We start from the raw sequence: 22,560 nt of genomic DNA on the forward strand, positions 1-22,560 counted from the left end.
AAGCAGAGGTGATAGGGGACAACCCTGTCGTGTTCCTGAACTTAGATCTTTTGCCACTATTTTTGATCCACATCTCAATCAGATTTCCCTTTGTAATATTTCGTTGCAATTCTGGTGTGGCTGTCATGTTTTCACTTACATTTTGCAGGCTTACTTTTTCTTTTAGACAGTATGGCAGAAGAAGTCTGCTATTCCCCACTTGGCTAATCTTTATTTGGACTACATTATTATTTTTTTTTTCTCTCTCCCTCTTTTTTTCAGGACATTTAGCCTGAGGAAAAATTGTCAGAAAGCTTTCATATTCACTTGACAAATAAGAGATCCCAGCATCTTTCTCCCCCAAAAATCACCCTAAGGGTGAAAATGTTTCAATACTTGACTAACCAAAACAATGTGAGGAAGGCATATAGTTAAGGAAACAGAGAGGAGGGGGTTGTGGAAGAAGACACGTTTGCTCACTTATTTAATAAAGTTCTCATAATTCTCATGCATTTTTCCCATCACAGGACTTTTTTTTCTTGCCTACAAATGCTAGAGATGTTAATCCCCATGACTGACTTGCACCTGCTGCTTATGAAATCTTGCAACCACTTAATAGATCTAATTCTATTGCCAATTACCACCCTATTTGATACTCGAGTGGTTCCCAAACTATACCAAGTTGTGGACTCTGTGGAAAAAGGATTAGAAGTAAAGTGATTACCTGTTCCTATTTGCACATTTTATACACTCCTAGGCCTTCTCACCAAGAATCATAGCCTTATTTTGGATTGGCAAAATGGGGAAAAAAATACCTCCTGCAAATATTCTACCCTCTACCCAGTTCTCCTCACCCCCTACATTATCTAATTTACTGTGCCTATCTTTTAAAAACAATCTCCTAATCGATCTTCTCAACTTCAAAGTTACAGTTTCTTTTCAGTTCCTCGTTTCTCTCTTCTTCCCAGAATTCCATCTAAAACTTGTGTTTCAGTGTTCCATATTTCCCGCTTCTTAAATTAATTCTTACTCTTACTGCCTCCTGAGAGCCCCCAACACTATTTCTGAAATTCTATTACTGTGAAATCCCTGAACCTTCAGTCCTGTTAACTGTCTGAAATGCCATCCCCATGTTCATGGAGTCATAACTTACCTCTTCCCTCTATCTGCTACTAGACCTCCTCAGATTCATTCCCTGCCACATACACGGATGATTGTCTGTGGACACTTAGAGGGAGATGGAAATGACGAAATGGGCTGTGATTGTCTCTATTGGGACCTTTTTGGCATCCTAAACTCTGTAAGATAAAACTTCAAGTGTATTAGGAGACACATCTTTGTAGACTCGTCTAGGCATATTACCACTATCTAGAATATTGTTTTTTTTTTTTTTTTAATTTATTTTTAATTTATTGGGGTGACAATTGTTAGTAGAATTACATAGATTTCAGTTGTGCAATTCTGTATCACATCATCCATAAATCACACTGTGTGTTCACCACCCCGAGTCAGCTCCCCTTCCATCACCGTACATTTGATCCCCCTCACCCTCATCCCCCACCCCCCAACACCCTTACGCTCTGGTAACCACCAAATTACGTTCCCCAGATTAATTTTCAAACCCCGTGGCCATCCTGTGGTCACCGACTGCCCTCCAATCCCCTCACCCTCCCCCCACCCCCCACCCCCCCCCGCCCATCTAGCAACCCTCAGTTTTTCCTCATTGTCTCCCAAACTGTTTCTGATTAGTTCATTCACTTATTCTTTTTTTTAGAATATTGTTTTACAGAAAAATGAACACTGTCTTCTACATAAAGAGATTATAAGGAATATTTTTGAATAGAACCTCTTAATGGGAGACTGCTGATACATAGCAAAGTCAGAAACAAAATGTAAATGCTTGTCAAGTTGATTTTCTATGTTATATATTCCATGTATTGTTTCCATTTAAAAATATTAAATGTGAAATGTAATAGAAAGGAGTACGGAGGAGATTTTGCTCTTTTAGAAATAAAAGATTAATATCTATTTTTTCCTGTTTGAAATAGTGTGTCTCTACTCATAATAGCATTATCTGTTTCAGATGATAAGATGTTCTTTTTAATAAAGAAAACAGTGAAGCATTGTAATTGCAAATTGTAAATAAAACATTTATTCTAATCATTATTTAAGTACTAATAATGATAGAATTGCAGCACAATTAAATATAATAAGAGCAGTGCATTATGAAACATAAATGACATACACACCTTTGGTGAAATTTACATATTTTAAGATAGCATTTTAACCACCTACAATTGATATACGTTCTATTTATAATTAAATAGCCTCTTTAAAATATCAACACTAGTAAAAGTAGCATAATCAAAGAGCCCTTCAGGTGGTACATTAACATAACCAGCCTGTGGAAATTTAAATTTCGAATGGAAATCTCACCTAAGTTATCTAACACACAGAGCAAGTCATGCACCTGTTCACAACATATTGCTGGAAACCATTATATGGTAATGAATGTGTAAGCAAAGGAGAAAGGAATATATGAATAAGGATAAGCTATTCTGTTCAAAATATAGATAATGACAGTAGCATATTGAAACTCAGTTTCATCTCAGCATAGCAGGGAATTGGAAAGCCATACTTTCCAACAATAGAGACAAGTCATACCACATTTATGTTTCTTGGCATGAGGCACCCATAGTTTCCATACCGAATGTTAGTGATATGGTCATGTAAATGATTATAACATAGCATGGATGACTTTCTAGTATGGATGGCTGAACTATTATCCCCTCTGGAAGTACTAAAGCAAATGCTCAGTGGTTTCTCCCTCTCAGTCTCTGATTCTCTGTCTTTGTCTCTTTATCAAGCATGGAATGTTCCACATCTTAGAGGTCTGATTAGGAATTCCCTGTATGTTCTTAGTCAGGAGTTCACTTAGGATCATAACCTTGTCTTTTGGATGTTGGAAGAAGAGAGAATTTTCCACAACATTCTTTATTGTTTGTTTGTTTGTTTTTGTTTTTGTATGTTGACTTAGTCCCGAACTGGCATTATCATGGCGAACAAAGCCTAGTCTCTACTTTCATGGAGTTTAGAGTTTAGTAGGGGAGCAGCTACACAAAGAGGCAATTGCAATGCAGTATTATACTTACCATCACAGAAAGAAGAGTTGTGTGACATGGGAAGATGTATGAGGAATCCAACCCAAGTTTGGGGTGGGGGCCAAAAGTCAAGTTTGACTTCTCAGAATTAAATAAGCAGAACCAAACAAAAGTGTGAATTTAACTAAAACAATCAAAATGTTAAAACTAGAAGTCATTTTCTTTTCTGTTTCATCTATTTCTTTATTTATTTACCTGTTTTTCTAGTTTCAACCTGTGCCGCTATTGAGTTCCGCTGTGCAGATGGGACATGCATTCCAAGATCAGCACGTTGCAACCAGAACGTAGATTGTACAGATGCTTCAGATGAAAAAAACTGCAGTAAGATACTCCACTACATTTTACTAGAATGTGCCTAGCCACTATGAGCATTACGTTGAACACTGTCCAACTTTTCACTGAACCTCATTTAGACTTGATATGTAAAAAACCCTTGTTGTGTAGGCTACTTCCGTATTTACTTCTTCACATGAGGTTAACTTTTCTTGTCTCTGTGACCTACACAGAAGGCTCATAATTGTTGCAGATGAGGTATTTTTTTATTTTTCTATTTGTCTCCTTATAGATAATACAGACTGTACACACTTCTATAAACTTGGAGTGAAAACCACAGGGTTCATAAAATGTAATTCTACCTCACTGTGTGTTCTGCCAACCTGGATATGTGATGGATCTAACGACTGTGGAGACTATTCAGATGAGTTAAAATGCCCAGGTAATTCTGGAAAAAAAAAAAAAAAAATGTCCTGTGAGGGGAAAGAGATTCAGAGGCTAGTTGTATAGAATGAACTTATTAATTTTCATTATTGATATTTAGTAGTTAAGTTTAAAATATAAACGATGTGGACTAAATTAAAAATAAGCATCCTGTTCTAAACATGGCACTTGATCTTTTTTAATGATTTTAATGATACTCAAGAGACCTATTCTGTATTTGGATCAGTTTGCTCTTTCATGTTCAGTTCACTGTTAAACCTTTTAACGTTGATGATTACACTTAAAATGTACGATCTATAACATTTCCATGGAAGTATTACATATCGAGGAAAAACTATTCATAGGCTAAAGAGAGGCAGATGATATTTCTCACCACTAGCTTTACTCAATGTTACTATACAGTGTATACTGTTAGGTCAAGCTGTCCGATGCACTTTACAGAATCTTTTTTTCATAGTACTATGGGTAGTAATTACTGGATCAAGTTCAGACAGACATGTTTAATATATTAACCATGTTTACTGACATAAATTGTGAAAAGGGCTGTCTGCATTCTTAGGAGAATGGCTTTCATGAAAGGGTCATAGCCCTGTTTCTTTTTAACTATTTGAAGAAACATTTAAAAAATATAATAATGCAGGAATGAAAGGTGTTAAATTATTATAACTGGAAGTAGATATGCTATATGGGAAACTATTGTATGTGTTCTCATACTGCTATTTGTTTCCTTCTCCTTACCCTACTCATTTTTCTGTTTAGGTGACATTTAATAAATTTTGAAATATTTTAAGAAATTGTATCTGTCGATATTCTAGATACTGCTATATGCAAACACACATGCACACAACCTAATGTGAAGAACTGATATTCTGAATACAATCTACCACTTAATTGGGCAATAACAAAGTCCTTTTTTTGCTCATCAATGTGTAACATTCTATGACTCACCACAACTCTTTCACATCTTGTATTTTACTTTTAATTATATAAAACATTTAAAAAGAAATTCAGAAATATTGTTTCATACTCATGGAACCTGGGTGTCTAGATTGTTAATCCAGTGATCTTTCTATAATTCCTTACCTCATTAAGGCTGTAGTTAATTTTTTTTTAATTATCTTGAAGGCAGCATATAATAGAACTTAGTATTAAATGTACTTTATTTTAACATTTTTTTACTCTTTACATATTTCTAGTGTTAATAAATTATTTTAAAAGTTAACATTCAGCACTAATAGAGAATTGTGATTATACTGGAGAAGAAGGAAAGGGACACTCATGTAGAATTATAAGACAAGTGAACAGATAGAGAAGAATCCAGCAATAGGTTAGTCTGAACGCCTTAGGTTATATCTAGGCAATATCCTAAGAAAAAGTAAAACATAAAGCTCACTCAACACTTTTTGATTTAATAGTGAATTCCTCAAAAACATTTTCATATTTGATTAGATCTACAGAATTGACATTAAAAAAATAAATAAAATGGGGGTAATTTTTCTTGTTATCAAATAGTTATAATGGATCATTATAATGTGATTGGTATAAGTACTCTGAGGTTTATTTTTAGATTGGCTATGAGCCAGTCAGTCTAAAACTATGTAAACCTGGAGGTGCAAGTGGACCAGTAATATCCAGTAAAGAAAAATATCTAGTATTTTATATGTAGTCTTGGAGGTTATTAAAAATATAATAACTTACAAAATAATTTTGCATACAGAAAGTTCTTATTCTCATGATATTTCTGCAAGATATAACATTTTTGGAGATTCGATTGTAACTTGTTTTTCTTCCTTAAAATAGGGAATACTTATTTAAATCTTCTCAAAGCCTACTCAAACTATAGGATAGTAGAAACATCTCACTTTCTCAGTAAAGATCCACTAATGTTTTCATAATTTAATTTTTTTCTGAATAGGAAATTAAAAATATTTTCCGTCCAAAATGATTCTTGGGCCTTAGGCTCACTCACTTTATACTCATTTCATTAGTTCATTTTTGTTACTGAAATTCCATATTGTTTGTATTTAACCAATTTTTTCATTGGTTTCATGTTTCTGATTACAGATTTAATCCTGGTTTGAATTTGATTATTGTATCTCCCTAGTTTCCTCAAGTTTGTGCCACTTTTTTTAGTTTTTCCTTGGTTTTCATGACATTTACATTCTTAAAGAGAACACCTCAGCTCCTTTTAATTCAAGTTTTCTAGTTATTCATCCCTTCCAATTCAAGGAGTATTACTGTTTTGTTATCTACCTATATTGCAGAAGTCTAAGATTAAATTATTTGACATTACATTCTATATTTTGTCACAGTGCAAAACAAACACAAATGTGAAGAAAATTATTTTGGTTGTCCTAGTGGAAGATGCATTTTGAATACCTGGATATGTGATGGTCAGAAAGATTGTGAGGATGGACTTGATGAATTCCACTGTGGTGAGATGTCATGCCTTGCTTTAGTTTCATAAACCATATTATTTATATGCTGATGTTCTCTTGCATGGAGATACTATACAAAATATTGCTAATTGAGTTTAACATCAATTTTCAATTTGATTAAATGATACAAAATTAAAAACTAAAATAGAACAGGAAAACATATAATGAATAATAATAATTTCTTGTTCTAGCGTTTTCTTTTAACTTTTTCCCTTAGTTGTTACCTCCATCAATCTAAATTATATACCTTCATTTACTGATTTATTAACTTCAGATGCTCATTTATTTATTTTCTGCTATTAAAAATAAGGATTTAGATCATACTACTCATTGTACTCCCTGTTCCTGGTATTGAATATTTGTTATTATCCTAACTGTTTCTATTAATTACATGTATAGCTTTAAATAGTATGCTTAAGCCTGAATTTCTTTAAGTTCCCATCCTTTACCACCTACCTCCTAATTTCTATGTGTGTACATTTTATTTCACTTAGCACGGTAAGAAAGCATTTTTAAATTTACTTTTTAAAATGCATGGATTTTGTGATTTCCAGGCCAAAGAAATATTCTATAGGAAAAAAAAAACATGGATTCACTATTTTCATTTAACACATATAACATGCACTGTGATGATTAGACAGATTAGAAAAAAATTAAAAATGGATTCTCTATGAAATGTCAAATTCCCCTAAAAGTAAATGTCACCATGAAATATAAAGGTTCATTTTGTTTAAGTTGCTATATATCTTTACATTAAACCCAGATTCTGAGAAAGATTAAATAAGAACTTTACAAATAGTTTATATAGATTCAGAATTTCTGGACAGGAAGCCATTATATGGTTATATCTTCTTTAATTTTATTTTTTCCAGAATTCAGTTTTTGTAAACATCTCTTTTTTTTCATAAGTCACTTAAGTAAATATTTCAAATAAAGATACAAACTTTTTAAACTATTTTATAGCATAAAAATAAAAAATATGGTAATTTATATTTGAAAATTGAGAAGGAGTTTTGGATCTTCCATGGTGATAAGAATGCTGAGTGGAGAGTAGAGAGTAATCACAAACCTGACTTTGGAAATGAATGGAGTACACTAATACAAACACATAATTAGTAATAACGTACCAGTCACCATGCCAATGAATTTGGATGTTATTAGTTAGACTTAGGTGTTCTCGGAGGGAGAGAAACAAAAATATCAACGTGTTATGTACGTATAGGTACAAAACTGGTGGCTTGTTCTCAAGCTAAAACCCCTGTCCTCACCTCATCTTTAAAAATAAAAACATACGCTGGTGAATCCACCTTGCCCAAGATACAAATTTTCCTCCAATTGTTCTAAAATAGATTAAATATTAGAAAGGATAAGTAGATTATACCTGGAATATTTATTTTATATCTGGGCATCACATGTTTTTGTTGTTGTTTTTAATGATAAACTTGAGAATGCTGAGGGGAGAGTCCTGGTTAAAGGACTGACTACTTGAAAGTCAAACCCTGTGAGAATTATATTGAAGGAACAAGATTGTATAATCTGGAAACTCAGAGGGAATTTGGAAGCTGTTGTCAACATTTTATAGAGCTGTCATAAAGAAGAGGAATTTGGCTTATTTTGTTACAGAACTGTTGAGTTTAGTCAAGTCCAGACAAGAACTTTCTTACTCTTAGATCTGTTCTAAAATGGTCTGAAACAACTTCTTTTATTTCGTACCAAACAAACATTCTTGTTTGTTTTCTAGATTCCTCATGTTCTTGGAACCAATTTGCTTGTTCTGCACAAAAATGTATATCAAAACACTGGATTTGTGATGGAGAGGATGATTGTGGAGATGGATTAGATGAAAGTGATAGTATTTGTGGTGAGTTGTTTCTTTTGTGTTCTCATTCAGATTTTAGGTGGATGACGCATATGCTCTATCATTTTATTATAGAGTATACATAGAACTTTGTTTTCTACTATTATCTTAACATTAAATTTACATACACATTTCTATATAACTGTTTTGATTATTATCATGGCAACCAATTTTTCTGTTTTTATATATACAGTTGTTTTTCAATGTTTAGGCTTTTTTTCCCTGAATATTGACATAATGAACACATTTGTAAATTTAATTTCTGGTATTCAATGACTTCTTTGGAATAGATCTCAATAATTGGAATTGCTTGGATCAAATGATCAAATGTTTTATGATGGCTCTTGATTTGTATTGTCAAGTTGTCCTTGAAAAGTATTATATTGATTTATACTGTCACAAGCCACACATGCTATTTGTGTGTGTGTGTGTGTGTGTGTGTGTGCATTATACTGATCATTATTATTGCATTTTTTCAATGGGAAGTAAAAAAGGAGGCTATTGTGTGTTATTTTACAATGTACTTTAAATTCAGCTTTATATAATTAGAGATATAGTGTTAAATGTTTATATTTGACTGCTATATGTCTACTACACAGCATTGTGATTGTTTTTATTTTTTTAATTATTTTAATTTTTTAAGTTAATTGGGGTGACAATTGTTAGTAAAATTACATAGATTTCAGGTGTGCAATTCTGTATTACATCATCTATAAATCCCATTGTGTGTTCACCACCCAGAGTCAGTTCTCCTTCCATCACCATATATTTGATCCCCCTTACCCTCATCTTCCACCCCCCTTCCCCCCTTACCCTGTGGTAACCACTAAACTATTGTCTGTGTCTATGCGTTTTTGTTTCTCATTTGTTTATCTTCTTCTTTTGTTGTTTTTGGTTTATATACCACATATCAGTGAAATCATATGATTCTCTGCTTTTTCTGTCTGACTTTTTTCGCTTAGCATCATACTCTCAAGATCCATCCATGTTGTCACAAATGGTTCTATTTCATCTTTTCTTACCGCCGAATAGTAGTCCATTGTGTATATATATATATATCTACCACAACTTCTTTATCTATTCATCTATCGAAGGACATTTTGGTTGTTTCCATGTCTTAGCCACCGGAAATAAAGCTGTAATGAACATTGGAGCACACGTGTCTTTATGAATAAATGTTTTCAGATATTTGGGGTAGATACCCAGGAGAGGGATTGCTGGGTCATATGGTAATTCTATTCGTAATTTTTTGAGGAACACTGCCTTCCATAGCGGCTGCACCAGTCTGCATTTCCACTAACAGTGTATGAGAGTTCCTTTTTCTCCACAGCCTCTCCAACACTTGTTACTATTTGTCTTGTTGATGATAGCCGTTCTGACTGGGGTGAGGTGATATCTCATTGTGGTTTTTATTTGCATTTCTATGATGATTAGTGATGTTGAGCATTTTTTCATATGTCTATTTTCAATTTGTATGTCCCCTTTGGAGAAATGTCTCTTCAGGTCATCTACCCATTTTTCAATTGGGTTGTTTGTTTTTTTGTTGTTGAGTTGCATGAGTTCCTTGTATAATTTGGATATTAACCCCTTATCGGAGGCACTGTTTGCAAAAATCTTCTCCCATTTAGTTGGTTGCCTCTTTATTTTGTCAATGGTTTCTTTTGCTGTGTAGAAGCTTTTAAGTTTCATATAGTCCCATTCATGTATTTTAGCTTTTACTTCCCTTGCCTTTGAAGTCAAATTCATAAAATGCTCTTTGAACCCAAGGTCCATTAGTTTAGTACCTATGTTTTCTTCTATGCAGTTTATTGTGTCAGGTCTTAAGCTTAAGTCTTTGATCCATTTTGAATTAATTTTTGTACATGGTGACAGATAGCAGTCCAGTTTCACTTTTTTGCAGGTGGCTATCCAATTCTGCCAGCACCATTTATTGAAGAGGCTATCTTTTCTCCAGTGTATGTTTTTAGCTTATTTGTCAAAAAGTATGTGTCCATATTTATGTGGTTTTATTTCTGGGTTCTCAGTTCTATTCCATTGGTCTATGTGTCGGTTTTTCTGCCAATACCATACTGTTTTGATTACTGTAGCCCTGTAGTACAAGCTAAAGTCAGGGAGTGTGATACCTCCAGTATTGTTCTTTTTCCTTAAGATTGCTTTGGCTATTTGGGGTCTTTTGTGGTTCCAGACAAATCTGACGATTTTTTATTCTATTTCTTTAAAAAATGCCATTGGGATTTTGATGGGGATTGAATTAAATCTGTATATTGCTTTGGGTTATATGGCCATTTTAACTATGTTGATTCTTCCAATCCATGAGCACAGAATGTCTTTCCATTTCTTTGTGTCTTCCTCAATTTCTTTCAAAAATGTTTTATAGTTTTCAGCATATAGGTCCTTCACATCCTTGGTTAAGTTTATTCCTAGGTATTTTATTCTTTTTGCTGCAATTGCAAAAAGGAATTGTTTTTTGTGTTTCTTTTTCTGAGATTTAATTGTTAGTATATAGGAATGCAATGGACTTTTTATAGGTTGATTTTGTAGCCAACAACTTTACTGTATCCGTTGATTGTTTCTAATAACTTTTTGGTAGAGTCTTTAGGGTTTTCTCTATATAGCATCATGTCATCTGCAAAGAGTGACAATTTAACTTCTTCTTTCCCAATGTGGATGCCTTTTATTTCTTTCTCTTGCCTGATTGCTCTGGCAAGGATTTCCAACACTTTGTTGAAAAGCAAAGGTGATAGGAGACAGCCCCGTCGTGTTCCTAAACGTAGAGCAAAGGGCTTCAGTTTTTCACCATTAATTATGATATTCGCTAAGGGTTTGTCATATATGGCCTTCATTATTTTGAGGTATTTTCTTTCTATACTAATCCTCATTTTAGAGAGGAAAAGATCTGAATCATAGACTAAAGTACACATATCAAGTTAAGTATACTTAACAGCTTTTTTTAAATTTCAGGAGTCTGGCCTGCTCTTTATGTTACTACCATGGAGACAGGTAGATAGAATTTTAAAATGTTTAGCTAAACTGAAGTTCTCTGTAAATAACTTACAATTGGAACTATCCTTTGAAAGAGGCAATTTATTTTCTTGTATTTAAGTGAACCAAAATCTATTTTTTATTTACACAGCTGAAATAACTTGTACAACAAATAAAGATAAATATAAAATGATCACTATAAAAAAAGCTGTGAAAGCAAAAAGAAATTAGTAATCAATTAGATGACTGGCCAATCTCTCTTCACTACCGTATTTCTATTTGCTATTAAACTTTTCTTTAATTTGAAGAAAAAGAGGACCTCCTTAAAGTGAGTTGAGCATGCTTCTAGGCTTTAAATCACCTTGTTGTCAATCCTTTGTTTAACCCTACTCTAAATGGCTCCAATGATATCTCCATCCTCTCTGAGTGAAGACTCTAAAGTCATGCAGAGTTCATTTCTCCCACATCTGCAGTTTTCAACTGTGTGATCATGGGCAGATCTATTTGATTCCTCATTTCTCAAATGCCTTATCTGTTATGTGGGTACAAAAAGATATGCCTTTTTGTAACCATTGTAATCCTCTAGCATGAGCAATGTACACTGTATAAATCAATTTATTTCTATTATCTTTTATTCTATTTCTCATCTTTCCTTTATTTTTCGGAGTACTTTTCATGTATATCACTATTGTCATTGACAACATTGTTATTGTTATGTCTGTATTTCTCAGTGTCCTGAGAATTTAAAAAAAAAAAAAAAGGATTAAAATTGTAAAGGACATGTTTACCAGTTTTCAAAACACCCAGTGAATTTAATTTAATTACAGGCTGCATTTTATATACTGACTGCCAAGCTGGTGACACATAAAAACTACTGTTTTAGATCAAATATCAGTCAATGAAGTGAACCTAGTATTTTAGGATTGGGAAGGAACTTTATCAGTGGTTTATCTCAGTGGCTCTCAACCTGCACAAAATACTTTTTTCAGAAGTGTTGAAATGTAGAGTCTCAATCCCTACTTCCAAATATTGCGATGTGGGCTACAAGCACATTCTTTCTTAATAAGCACATAGAATCAGTTTTCCCCGAAAATAAGACTGGGTCTCATAGTAAGGTTTGCTCCAAAAGACTCATTAGGGCTTATGTTCAGGGGATGTCATCCTGAAAAGTCATGCTATAGCTTATTTTCCAGTTAGGTCTTATTTTCGGGGAAACATGGTAGTTCTGACTTGGGATCTGAGGATCCCCCCCCCTTTTTTTTTTTTTTAAATCATGGTCTAGTCCACCTTCATCATTTGATAGATGAAAAAAGAGAAACTCACAGAGGTTAATATATTTGTCTGAGGTCACTCAGTGAATCAGCGATGACAGAGCTAGGACCAGAATCCAGGTTTCTGAAATACTAAATAAGATGGTCACTGTTACCAGTAAACAAACAAAGTACATGAGATGGACCTGGTGGAATTCCTTTAGCTTGGCTTGCTTCTCTCTTGGGATTCATATCCCTGAGGGAGGCAGCGTGTCTTCAGATGGCAGTGGTAACTAGAATGAAGCCATGAGTTTTTCTTTGGCCCATTTTCTTTCCAATTGACTACTGTTTTGGCATGCTGTTAACACAGAATCCACTGAGCACTACCAAAGGAGCCATAAAACTAGCTGCAAAGAGCCTTCTCTCATTTTTCAGTTTGAGGTATCTTAGGAATTTTGTAGTCATAACCTACATTTTACAGATAGTGAAATTCAGACACTAGTCTTCTCCAAGGTCATACATAATTAAATTTCTCAACAGCTAAATCAATGCTTTATCTATTACGACTACCTTGAGAATGAATAAGAGTGATAATAAAAAAAGTAGACAGGAGTTTTGCATGTATCAAACTTTCATAGCAAAAAAAATGCATTTTTAAATCTCAAGCTAAATGACAAAAATGTTATGTAAATTAGAGCACTAATTGAGAGTATAATAGTGAAAGTGACACTTTATGTTCTCATGGCAAGCTTAAAAAATAGATAACAAGAAGGAAAAATTTAATTTTTTAGGAAGAGAATTTTATTATAGAAGGTACTAAAGACATAATAGGTAGCAGGTGGTTTCATTTTTAAATGAATGTAACATTTATTTAATAGATTTTCTATGACTTTCCAGTAATAGATATATTCAACTCTGTTCTATTAGCACTTATCCTCAATCAAATGAGCAAATCTGAATTATCTAGGGAACTTTCAAATATTCAGTTGGCATCCTGTCCTCCAAACTAAAATATATGTCAGGGACAAGCATGTTTATGTTGGGAAAGAGCACCAGGAGTTTCTATCACCCTGCTATCCCTATATTGAAAACATTGCATTGGAAAGCATTTTCTGTTGATAACAACTCTATGGCTAAAAAATAAGATGATATTGATAATCCATTTAAAGCATGTCAGTTACTGCTTTAAATGTTTAGAAACAAATATCTTTCTTCAATCTAGTCAGTCATATTTTGTTCTTGGAGATATTAATGAATAATTCTAACATTAGAATTTTTAGCATCTTTTCTATGGGCAGCTTTTAATCACAGTATTAGAGGGTCTGATTACTGATTCACTCAACAAATTTTTTATATAAATAACAAACAAATCATTCAATATGTATAAGTGTACTCGGGACTAGGGAAGCATCATGAGAATCATTTTCTGATTTTAGATGATTATACTATATAAGGAAAAACAGGGAGATACCACCTATGACCCTTTGAATTTGCAAGTCAACAAGTTTTGTTTTTGTGTTTTTTATTATACATTTGAAAAGCAACATTATGCACCTAAAGGGACCTTCCATTGATAGAGCAGAGAAAAGATAAAGTCTGTGTATTCAGTGTGTAAATGCAAAGGGAACATGCATCCATTTATTCTTTCAATAATAACATTAGTGGCTAAGAGAAGGTGCTTAGGAATCAAAAATTTTGGACTCAACATGTGGCACCCTGTGTTACTTGTGAATGTCTTAAAGCTTTTCAACTTCTTTTTCTGTGACATGAGATTAATAATTGTTCTACTGTTTGGAATTATTGTGAGGATTCAATGAGTTAATATATTAGGTGCTAAGCATATATGAAGCAATAAAAATGCTATTCTTATTTGTATATTATTATCTTTAACAGTTCATTCCTTTTGAAATTTTATCTCAATTGATTCACAATTCTATGACATTTCTATGCTCTGCTACATTTCACAAACAGAAAACATCATGTAGCTTTAAGAAATATAACTTTGAAATTAAGAAGGAATGCATTCTGAGAGGACAGTGTATAAATATGTAGAGGAGAAGAATAATATTTGATGATTCTGAATAACTAGTCTCTTTCTGTTCAGTGACATTCTTCTGCGTCCCTTCTTTCCTAGAAGAAATGTAAATGAGAGACATGTTTTTAGCAAACATGCAGTGATCTTAAGAGCATTTTTTTCTTTGGGTTCCAGGTGCCATCACCTGTGCGGCCGACATGTTCAGCTGCCAGGGCTCCCATGCCTGTGTGCCGCGACACTGGCTTTGTGATGGTGAGAGGGACTGTCCGAATGGAAGTGATGAGCTCTCCACAGCAGGCTGTGGTATGGACACTTGTGGGGCTGTATGTGAAGGAAAGCAGCAGAGCATCTTCAGACATTTGCTTCTGCACTACTCACAGTGTCACATTGTCCCTCACTTTCCCAATCCCTGGACTCACAGGTAGTATCAGAATTAACCAGGTGGGATGTTGTCATCACGGTAGTTCAGCGACCCCTCTAACCTCTGTTCAGAGTATTTCAAACATGCACAGTGAGAATACCCATTTTAAAACTGTTTTGATGAACACAGACTTATCATTTCACTTCTGAGGTCATGTAATTAACGACTCGATCTGTGTGTGAATATGGTACGTTTGTTACTTTCTTTTTAGCATCTACTACCTGCCCCCCCCCCACCCCACATACACACCATGGCAATTTTTAGATTGCGTGTTGCAGATAGTCTGTAAATGGCTGCTGTGAACCTAAATCACTACTGGTCAGAGTCACTGAACACCCATTAGTCCTATGGATAGGGTATTAACCCTCAGGTCAAGTAAAAATAGTGTGGATATAGCTGAATGAAGCTGGGGGATCAGAGGAACACCTTTGAGGTGAGACAATATACTAAGTTTGTGACTCTAGGTCACCTCAGGAAATTTACAGGGAATTTCTCAATGGTAAAAATTCAGATGAATTCCTTTGCATGATCAGGAGAATGAAGGGGCTGAATATTTGAATGTAGTTCCCGAGGTCACATAGGGGATCTGTTGAGCTGAGCAATTTATCAGAAACAATGCTGTGAACTCTGCTCATTAAAGTGAATTCTGCCAATCATCTCTCCAATGACCTGTCTTCAGGACTTTAAACTGTACTTGAAGCTATAATGTAAGTGTGTGTGTATGTGATATGTGTATATGGGGGATAGTTAAAGCAGAGAGGAGAAAGGAAAACTTTGATCATGCCTATATGCACAGAAGCCATGCTACTGTAAAATAATTCACTTTGATCTTGAAACTGATACATGGATCTGTAAAGGTCAATGGGGCCACGGAGGGCTACATAATAAAGGCTTATGCATCAATTCTAGGATCCAGATGGTCCCAGTATACTGCTGCTATTGAAGCAAGTTAACACTCTGGGAGGCCTACTAACACTTTTGGACCACATGGGTGCTATTAAATAAACCATGCTAAAATACAAGAAATTGTATTTTGAGTGACCTGAAAGTGTTAATGCCAAATAAGCCTCTGTTGCTTAAGTATTTTAAAGAAAAATTCCATGTATCATAATTGGCATAACTCACTTGAGTTATATAAGCTGTTATACAGTTCAAAGTTATAGGATTTACTAGTAACTGAGTTTTACTTTGATTATAATGGGTCATTTTTAATGTTGCTCCTATGTGGCTTTCATATTAAAAAAAATTGTTGAAAATAAATTATACTTAAATCAAAAAAATTACTTTTATTTTACCTATCCATGCCTCTTTTTCAATCATTACTTAGTTGAAAGCAGAGCTTTCCCTTCTTCATTGAGTTTGGGACAGTCTGGGGTAAGGAGCTCACTGATAGGCGTGTAAGAGAATAATTTAAATACCTTAAGTGTCAATGATATATAGAAAAAACATTAGGTCATCACAAAGAAATATTATCTAAAAAAGCTCAGAAGTCTCATGGAAGGATTTCAAGAAAATGAAAATACCATCGGAGTTACAAATGACAAAGAAAGAGACGGGTTCTAGGTAAAGTGCCTATTAAGACATGGAGGGGAGAGAACAGAAGGCATCTAAAATTTTTCAAGTGCCCATTATATGTCAGTTATTTTTGGTAGGTGTCTTTACTTACATTATTGAATTCCCACAATAATATTTCATTGAAGTGTTTTGGAGACTCTTCCAAAAATAATTGTTAGATAGATAGGAATTTAAAGAGCACCTAGGAATTTATTGTGTACCTGAAATAAGCTGATCTGCTTCATATAACTTACATAGTTTTTGCAAGAAATTTATCAGATAGATTTTATTATCTCCATTAAATGGATTAAAAAACAGATGCACAAAGCTTCCTCAGGATACAAATACAAGAAGCAGAGCGATGTTTCACAAAGCTTTCCTCTTTATGTATACAATAATAACATGGTAACTTTTTCCTTAAAAAATTGAGATATAATTGACATAACATTTTAGGTGTACAACATGACTTGATTGCCACAATAAGATAGCATCTACCATCTTGACATTCAAAACATCTCAAACCTTGAATTTTACATAGCATTTATCCCTTAAATGTAGCAAAAATGTAATTGAAGAAAATATTTATATCTATACAAACCTCTATGATTCTATGCATATGGTATTAAAATTTATTTTCTCTGCACAAATTGCCATCTTTTGAACATCTACTGAGGTTTTATGGCACATTTTGACCAACAGTCTCCCTTACTGGTTACGGCCCTTGCTAGAGCACAACTTTCATGGGTCAGTATTCGGAAAGAATTGATATTTTATTTGATAGATCGATATTCCTTATATGGTGTAGTACTTACAGTCAGGCTCATCACACCTTGGATCTTAACCCATTTTAACACTCCACTCTTGAAGTCACGTAAATGTTTTACTTTCCTCTTAAAAACAGTAACTTTCTCAGCCATTTTGATTTTCTTTTTACTTTTATTATGAGCATTAGCACTTGGTGGTCTTTTCAGGTTCACTTTTTACAAAACAGCAATGTTTGTATCCCTTTACTAGCCTTTCTACAGGCACAAGGAGAGAAAAATCCAACCACATCATTACAATTAAGTATTTTTTTTTCTTTTATCACATATGAACCTTTGAATTTATCCTTTAGAAAGCAGACAAATTGCCAAATGGCCTGATGTTTCAGGTTCACTCTAGAACTGTTGAATGTATTAATACTAAAACTTTGAATTACATATATATTTGTATTAATGTATCCAAGTGTATATTAATAAATACATATTAATGTGTAGTATTATTTATATAATATATTGAATATTGAGTAAAGTTTTTTTCCTAAATAACTGTGAATTATTGAGTATAATAGCAAACGTTCCCCAAACTCCTAAAGTGGGGGAAAATAAAATAGTCATCTAATTTTCTCTTCGTTATGTCTTTCTAAGCTCCCAATAATACATGTGATGAAAATGCTTTCATGTGCCACAATAAAGTATGCGTCCCCAAGCAATTTGTTTGTGACCATGATGATGACTGTGGAGATGGCTCTGATGAGTCACTGCAGTGTGGTAAGTATATCTAAATATTTTCTGGAGAAGATTCTCAGGCTAAATATTAGTCTTTTAAAATGAATCAAATAATATATAAATAAATAACAAAGACAAACACATTTGTTAATGCCACTGAACACATTTAAACTTAGTAATACACAGATACACCACATGTAACCACTTTTAACTCTGCAATAATTACACATTTCTTTGGAAATCTTGCCTACTTCTTGTAGTGTGTTCTTATCAGGAACCACACTGGAAAACATTCATAAAATTATTTTTGATTTTAAGTACTTTAAAATACATTCTACTTTAAAGACAATATATTGCTTGCTATTTCAAGCTTATGGCTAAATCTAATATTTGAATGAAACAAAAAAAATGCAATTTCACAACTATCAGAAAAACTGGATAGTAAATATTTTCCTTTTGGCTTATCTTTTTACACATGTACTTATTTATTGAAATGTTATATTATCATGAAATTTGTATTGTCACTACATACATATTTAACCATCATATATAACATATCTCTGTATGTGTATATATGTATATATATATATACACATACAGAGATATGTATATCACTTTCGTGATAAAAATCAATATATTAAATATTCCCAGTTGAAGTTGAAACCTTGTATAAACCTACTATTTTTAAAAATATTTAAATGCATACATGAATAAATAGAAAATGAAAAACCATGAAATTCACCTATACCCAAAAAAGGCAGTAGATATAGGGCTGTCTTTTGTCCTCCCTGTGCAGAGTCTATAGCCTTGGTCTTTGATATGAATCTCTTTGAAATCATTGGATATCAGTGTTTATGATCATTTCACCATTAAGTCATAGATTGAATGTGAAATTTTAAAAGCTACATCATAACTCAAGATGTAAATCTGAAGTAGAGTTATGTATGATTGAATATCTTTCCTCTGCTTGACACTTTGATTTATATGGTGATGAATGAGACAGAGGTCCCACTAGAAGAACTTACAGACAAGCAGGAAAATAAAACATACCATATAGCATAATGACATACATTGCAGGATAGGAATAAGTATCATAATACATGAAATTGGAGCTGAGAAAATAATTTTTGAAGCACTAGAGAGTAGAAGCAGGGAATGTTAGTCAGAGGAAATCATATTTAGATGCTGGAGATCACGACATAGTGGTTAAGCGCCTGGGCCCTGGAGCCAGGCAGCTTGGGTCCAATCCTGGCTCTGCCAGTGACTAGCTATGTGACCTTGGAAAAGTTATTTCACCTCCCTGTACCTCAATTTCCTCATCTGTGAAAGATTATAATGACATTGGTTAACTCCTAGGCCTTGTAAGAGATTTCAAAGAGGGAATATTTATAAAGTGCATAAAGCTGTTCCGGACACAGAGCAAATTCTACGCATGTTTTCAAAGACGTGTAAATTGAAATAATTAAGGCATAGCAATTTGTCTTTTGTGAGGCAAATTGAAGCTAGATCCTAAAAAGTCTGAAATACAATGTTAAAGAATTTGTATTTAATTATTTTACCAGAACACATTTTGAAACAGGGGAATGTCTCAGTTAAATTTGTGTTTTAGAACCATCTTTTTCAGCAGTGTGGGTAAAATATTGCTATGGGAAAGGAAGCCATAAGGGGGCAATAAACAAGTTAGAAGGTTATTGCAATAGTTCTGATATTTAATCATGTGGTTTTGAACCAGGGCAGAAAAGGTGGAATGGAAAGGGCAGAAGGGGTCACAATTCATTTACGGTTAGATACGAAGAATACAGGAGAATTTCTACCTTGGTGACTCGGTGGATGTGGTTCCTGTTAATTAGCTTTGGAGCACAGGAGGTTACAGGCCAGTGTTGCTGGTGCAGAAGAGAGAGGTAACAAAAAGTTAATTTTTTGACATTTTGAAAGTGAAGTGTTAATCAGGCAGTCACATGAAGCTATGTAGTGAGTGCTTGGAAATTTAGTTCTAAAGACCAGAAATATGATCAGGAAAAATAATATTAATTTGGTGGCCATCAACATAAAGGTGATAGTCAAAATATGACAAAGAATGAGAACAGCTACCATTGTAGAAAGGAAAAGGGTAAAATAATACATTGAAGATTGAACTTAGGGCTTCACCTATGACCTTTTGGGGTGGAATAGGAGAGGACTTCATACAGAACGAGTGTAAAAAGGGAACAGCAAAAGCCAAGTTAAAAAGAAGCCTGTATTTTCAAGGTAGTGTGGTCAACAGCATCGGAAGCTGCAGGTAAGTGGATAGGAGTCTGAGACATCTTTGAATTTGACACTTGTTACTTGGTATTTGCTAGTTCTGAGGAATTTCAGAAGGTAGATGTTGCAGAAATTAGATGTTGTTGAAGCAAAGATGAACTGGTGGTCAGTAAGGGAAAATGAAATTCCATCGTATAAGAAAGAAGAGAAATGTGATGTTAAGAGTAAACCCTCAGCCAATATCATACTTAATGGTGAAAAACTGAAAGTCTTTTTCTCTAAGCTCAGAAGGGTGGTCCTCTACTACCACTTTCGTTCAACATAATATTGGAAGTCCTCGCCAGAGCAATCAAGCAAGAGAAAGAAACAAAAGGCATCCAAATTGGGAATGATGACATTAAATTGTTACTCTTTGCAGACGACATAATTCTTTATATAGAAAACCCCAAAGACTCCACTGAAAAACTACTGGAAACAATAAACATACAGTAAAGTTGCAGAATACAAAATCAATGTACAAAAATCCATTGCTTTCCTATATAGTAACAGTGAAATTTCAGAAAAAGAAATTAAAAAAAATTCCTTTTGCAATTGCAACTATAAGAATAAAGTGCCCAGGAATAAACATAACAATGGATGTGAAGGACCTGTGTACTTAAAACTATAAGACACTGTTAAAATAAATTGAAGAAGATACAAAGAAATGGAAAGATAATTCATGTTCATGGATTGGAAGAATCAACATAGTTAAAATGGCTGTATTACCCAAAGCAGTATACAAATTTAATACAATCGACATCAAAAACCCCAGTGTCAGTTTTCAAAGAAATAGAACAAAAAAATCATTGGATTTGCATGGAATCACAAAGACCCTCGAATAGACAAAGCAATCCTTAGATAAAAGAACAAGGATGGAGGCATCACAATCCCTGACTTCAATTTATACTACGAAATGACAATAATCTAAACAGCATGGTATTAGCAGAAAAACAGTTATACACACAAATGGAGTACATTGAGAACCCAGAAATAAACCCACATAAATATGGACAGATGATTTTTGACAAAGAAGCCAAAAACATACAATGGATAAAACAGCCTCTTCAATAAATGGTGCTGGGAAAATTGGAAAGCAACATGCAAAATAATGAAACTAGAGTATTATCTGTCACCATATATCCAAATTGACTCAAAATGGATCAAAGACCTAAACGTAAGATCTGAAACAATAAACTGCACAGAAGAAAACATAAGTACTAAACTTATGGACCTTGGGTTCAGAAAAGATTTTATGAATTTGACCTCTAAGGCAAAGGAAGTAAAAGCTAAAGTAAATGAATGGGACTATATCAAACTAAAAAACTTCTGCATAGCAGAAGAAACCATCGACAAAATAAAGAGGCAACCAACCAAATGGGAGAAGATTTTTTCAAACAGTGCCTCTGATAAGGGGCTAATATCCAAAATATATAAGGAACACATACAGCTCAACAATAAAACAAACAAACAAACAAACAAAAACAATCCAATTAAAAAATGGGCAGAGGACCTGAAGAGACATTTCTCTAAAGAGGACATGCAAATGGCCAATAGACATACAAAAAAAAATGCCCCATATCACTAATTATCAGAGAAATGCAAATAATAAAACACGGTGAGATACCACTTCACGTCTGTTAGAGTGGCTGTTATCAACAAGACAACAAGTGTTGGAGAGGAACCCTCATACACTGCTGGTGGGAATGTAAATTGATACAGCCTATGGAAAACAGTATGGAGATTCTTCAAAAAATAGAATTACCATATGATTCAGCAATCCATCATCTGGGTATCTACCAAAAAAATCTGGAAACATTTATCAGTAAAGGTATATGTACCCCTATGTTCATTGCAGCAATTTTCAGGGTGGCCAAGACATGGAAACAAAGTGACCTTCGATACTTGATTGGATAAAGAAGATGTGAGAGATATATAATGGAATATTACTGGGCCATAAGAAAAGATAAAATACTGCCATTTGCTACAACATGGATGGATCTTGAGATTATCATGCTAAGTGAAATAAATCAGACAGAAAAAGTCAGGAACTATACCCACTCATATGTGAGATATAAAACTGAAAGCAACAAACGAACAAGACAAACATGCAAAAGTCATAGATACAGATAACTTTAGTGGTAACCAGAGGGTCGGGGAGTGGTAGAGGAGAGTAAAAGGGGTCACATATATGGTGATGGAAGGAGAACTGACTCTGGGTGGTGAACACACAATGTGATATACAGATGATGTATTATAGAAATGTACACTTGAGACCTGTATAATTTCACTAACAATGTCACCCCAATAAATTTGATTGGAAAAAAAAAAGTGTGGGGATGTATATGTATTGTTACTGGGCTAGGAGAGACCTGACTGTATGTAACTGACTGAGGCAGAG

The 22,560-nt window shown here is 33.9% G+C and overlaps 1 protein-coding gene across 1 annotated transcript in view; it reads left to right on the top strand.

Annotated features, from left to right (window-relative positions):
- LRP1B (LDL receptor related protein 1B) overlaps positions 1–22,560 on the top strand; it is a 1,793,989-nt gene that overhangs the window by 1,526,410 nt on the left and 245,019 nt on the right. Inside the window, exons 48-53 of the mRNA XM_033112843.1 lie at positions 3,348–3,461; positions 3,706–3,855; positions 6,170–6,292; positions 8,037–8,156; positions 14,595–14,723; positions 17,802–17,924. Of these exons, the coding sequence (XP_032968734.1) occupies positions 3,348–3,461; positions 3,706–3,855; positions 6,170–6,292; positions 8,037–8,156; positions 14,595–14,723; positions 17,802–17,924 (759 nt within the window). The remainder of the gene's footprint in view (positions 1–3,347; positions 3,462–3,705; positions 3,856–6,169; positions 6,293–8,036; positions 8,157–14,594; positions 14,724–17,801; positions 17,925–22,560) is intronic.

The sequence above is a fragment of the Rhinolophus ferrumequinum genome, chromosome 8, assembly GCF_004115265.2.
Source record: "Rhinolophus ferrumequinum isolate MPI-CBG mRhiFer1 chromosome 8, mRhiFer1_v1.p, whole genome shotgun sequence".
Taxonomy (NCBI): domain Eukaryota; kingdom Metazoa; phylum Chordata; class Mammalia; order Chiroptera; family Rhinolophidae; genus Rhinolophus; species Rhinolophus ferrumequinum.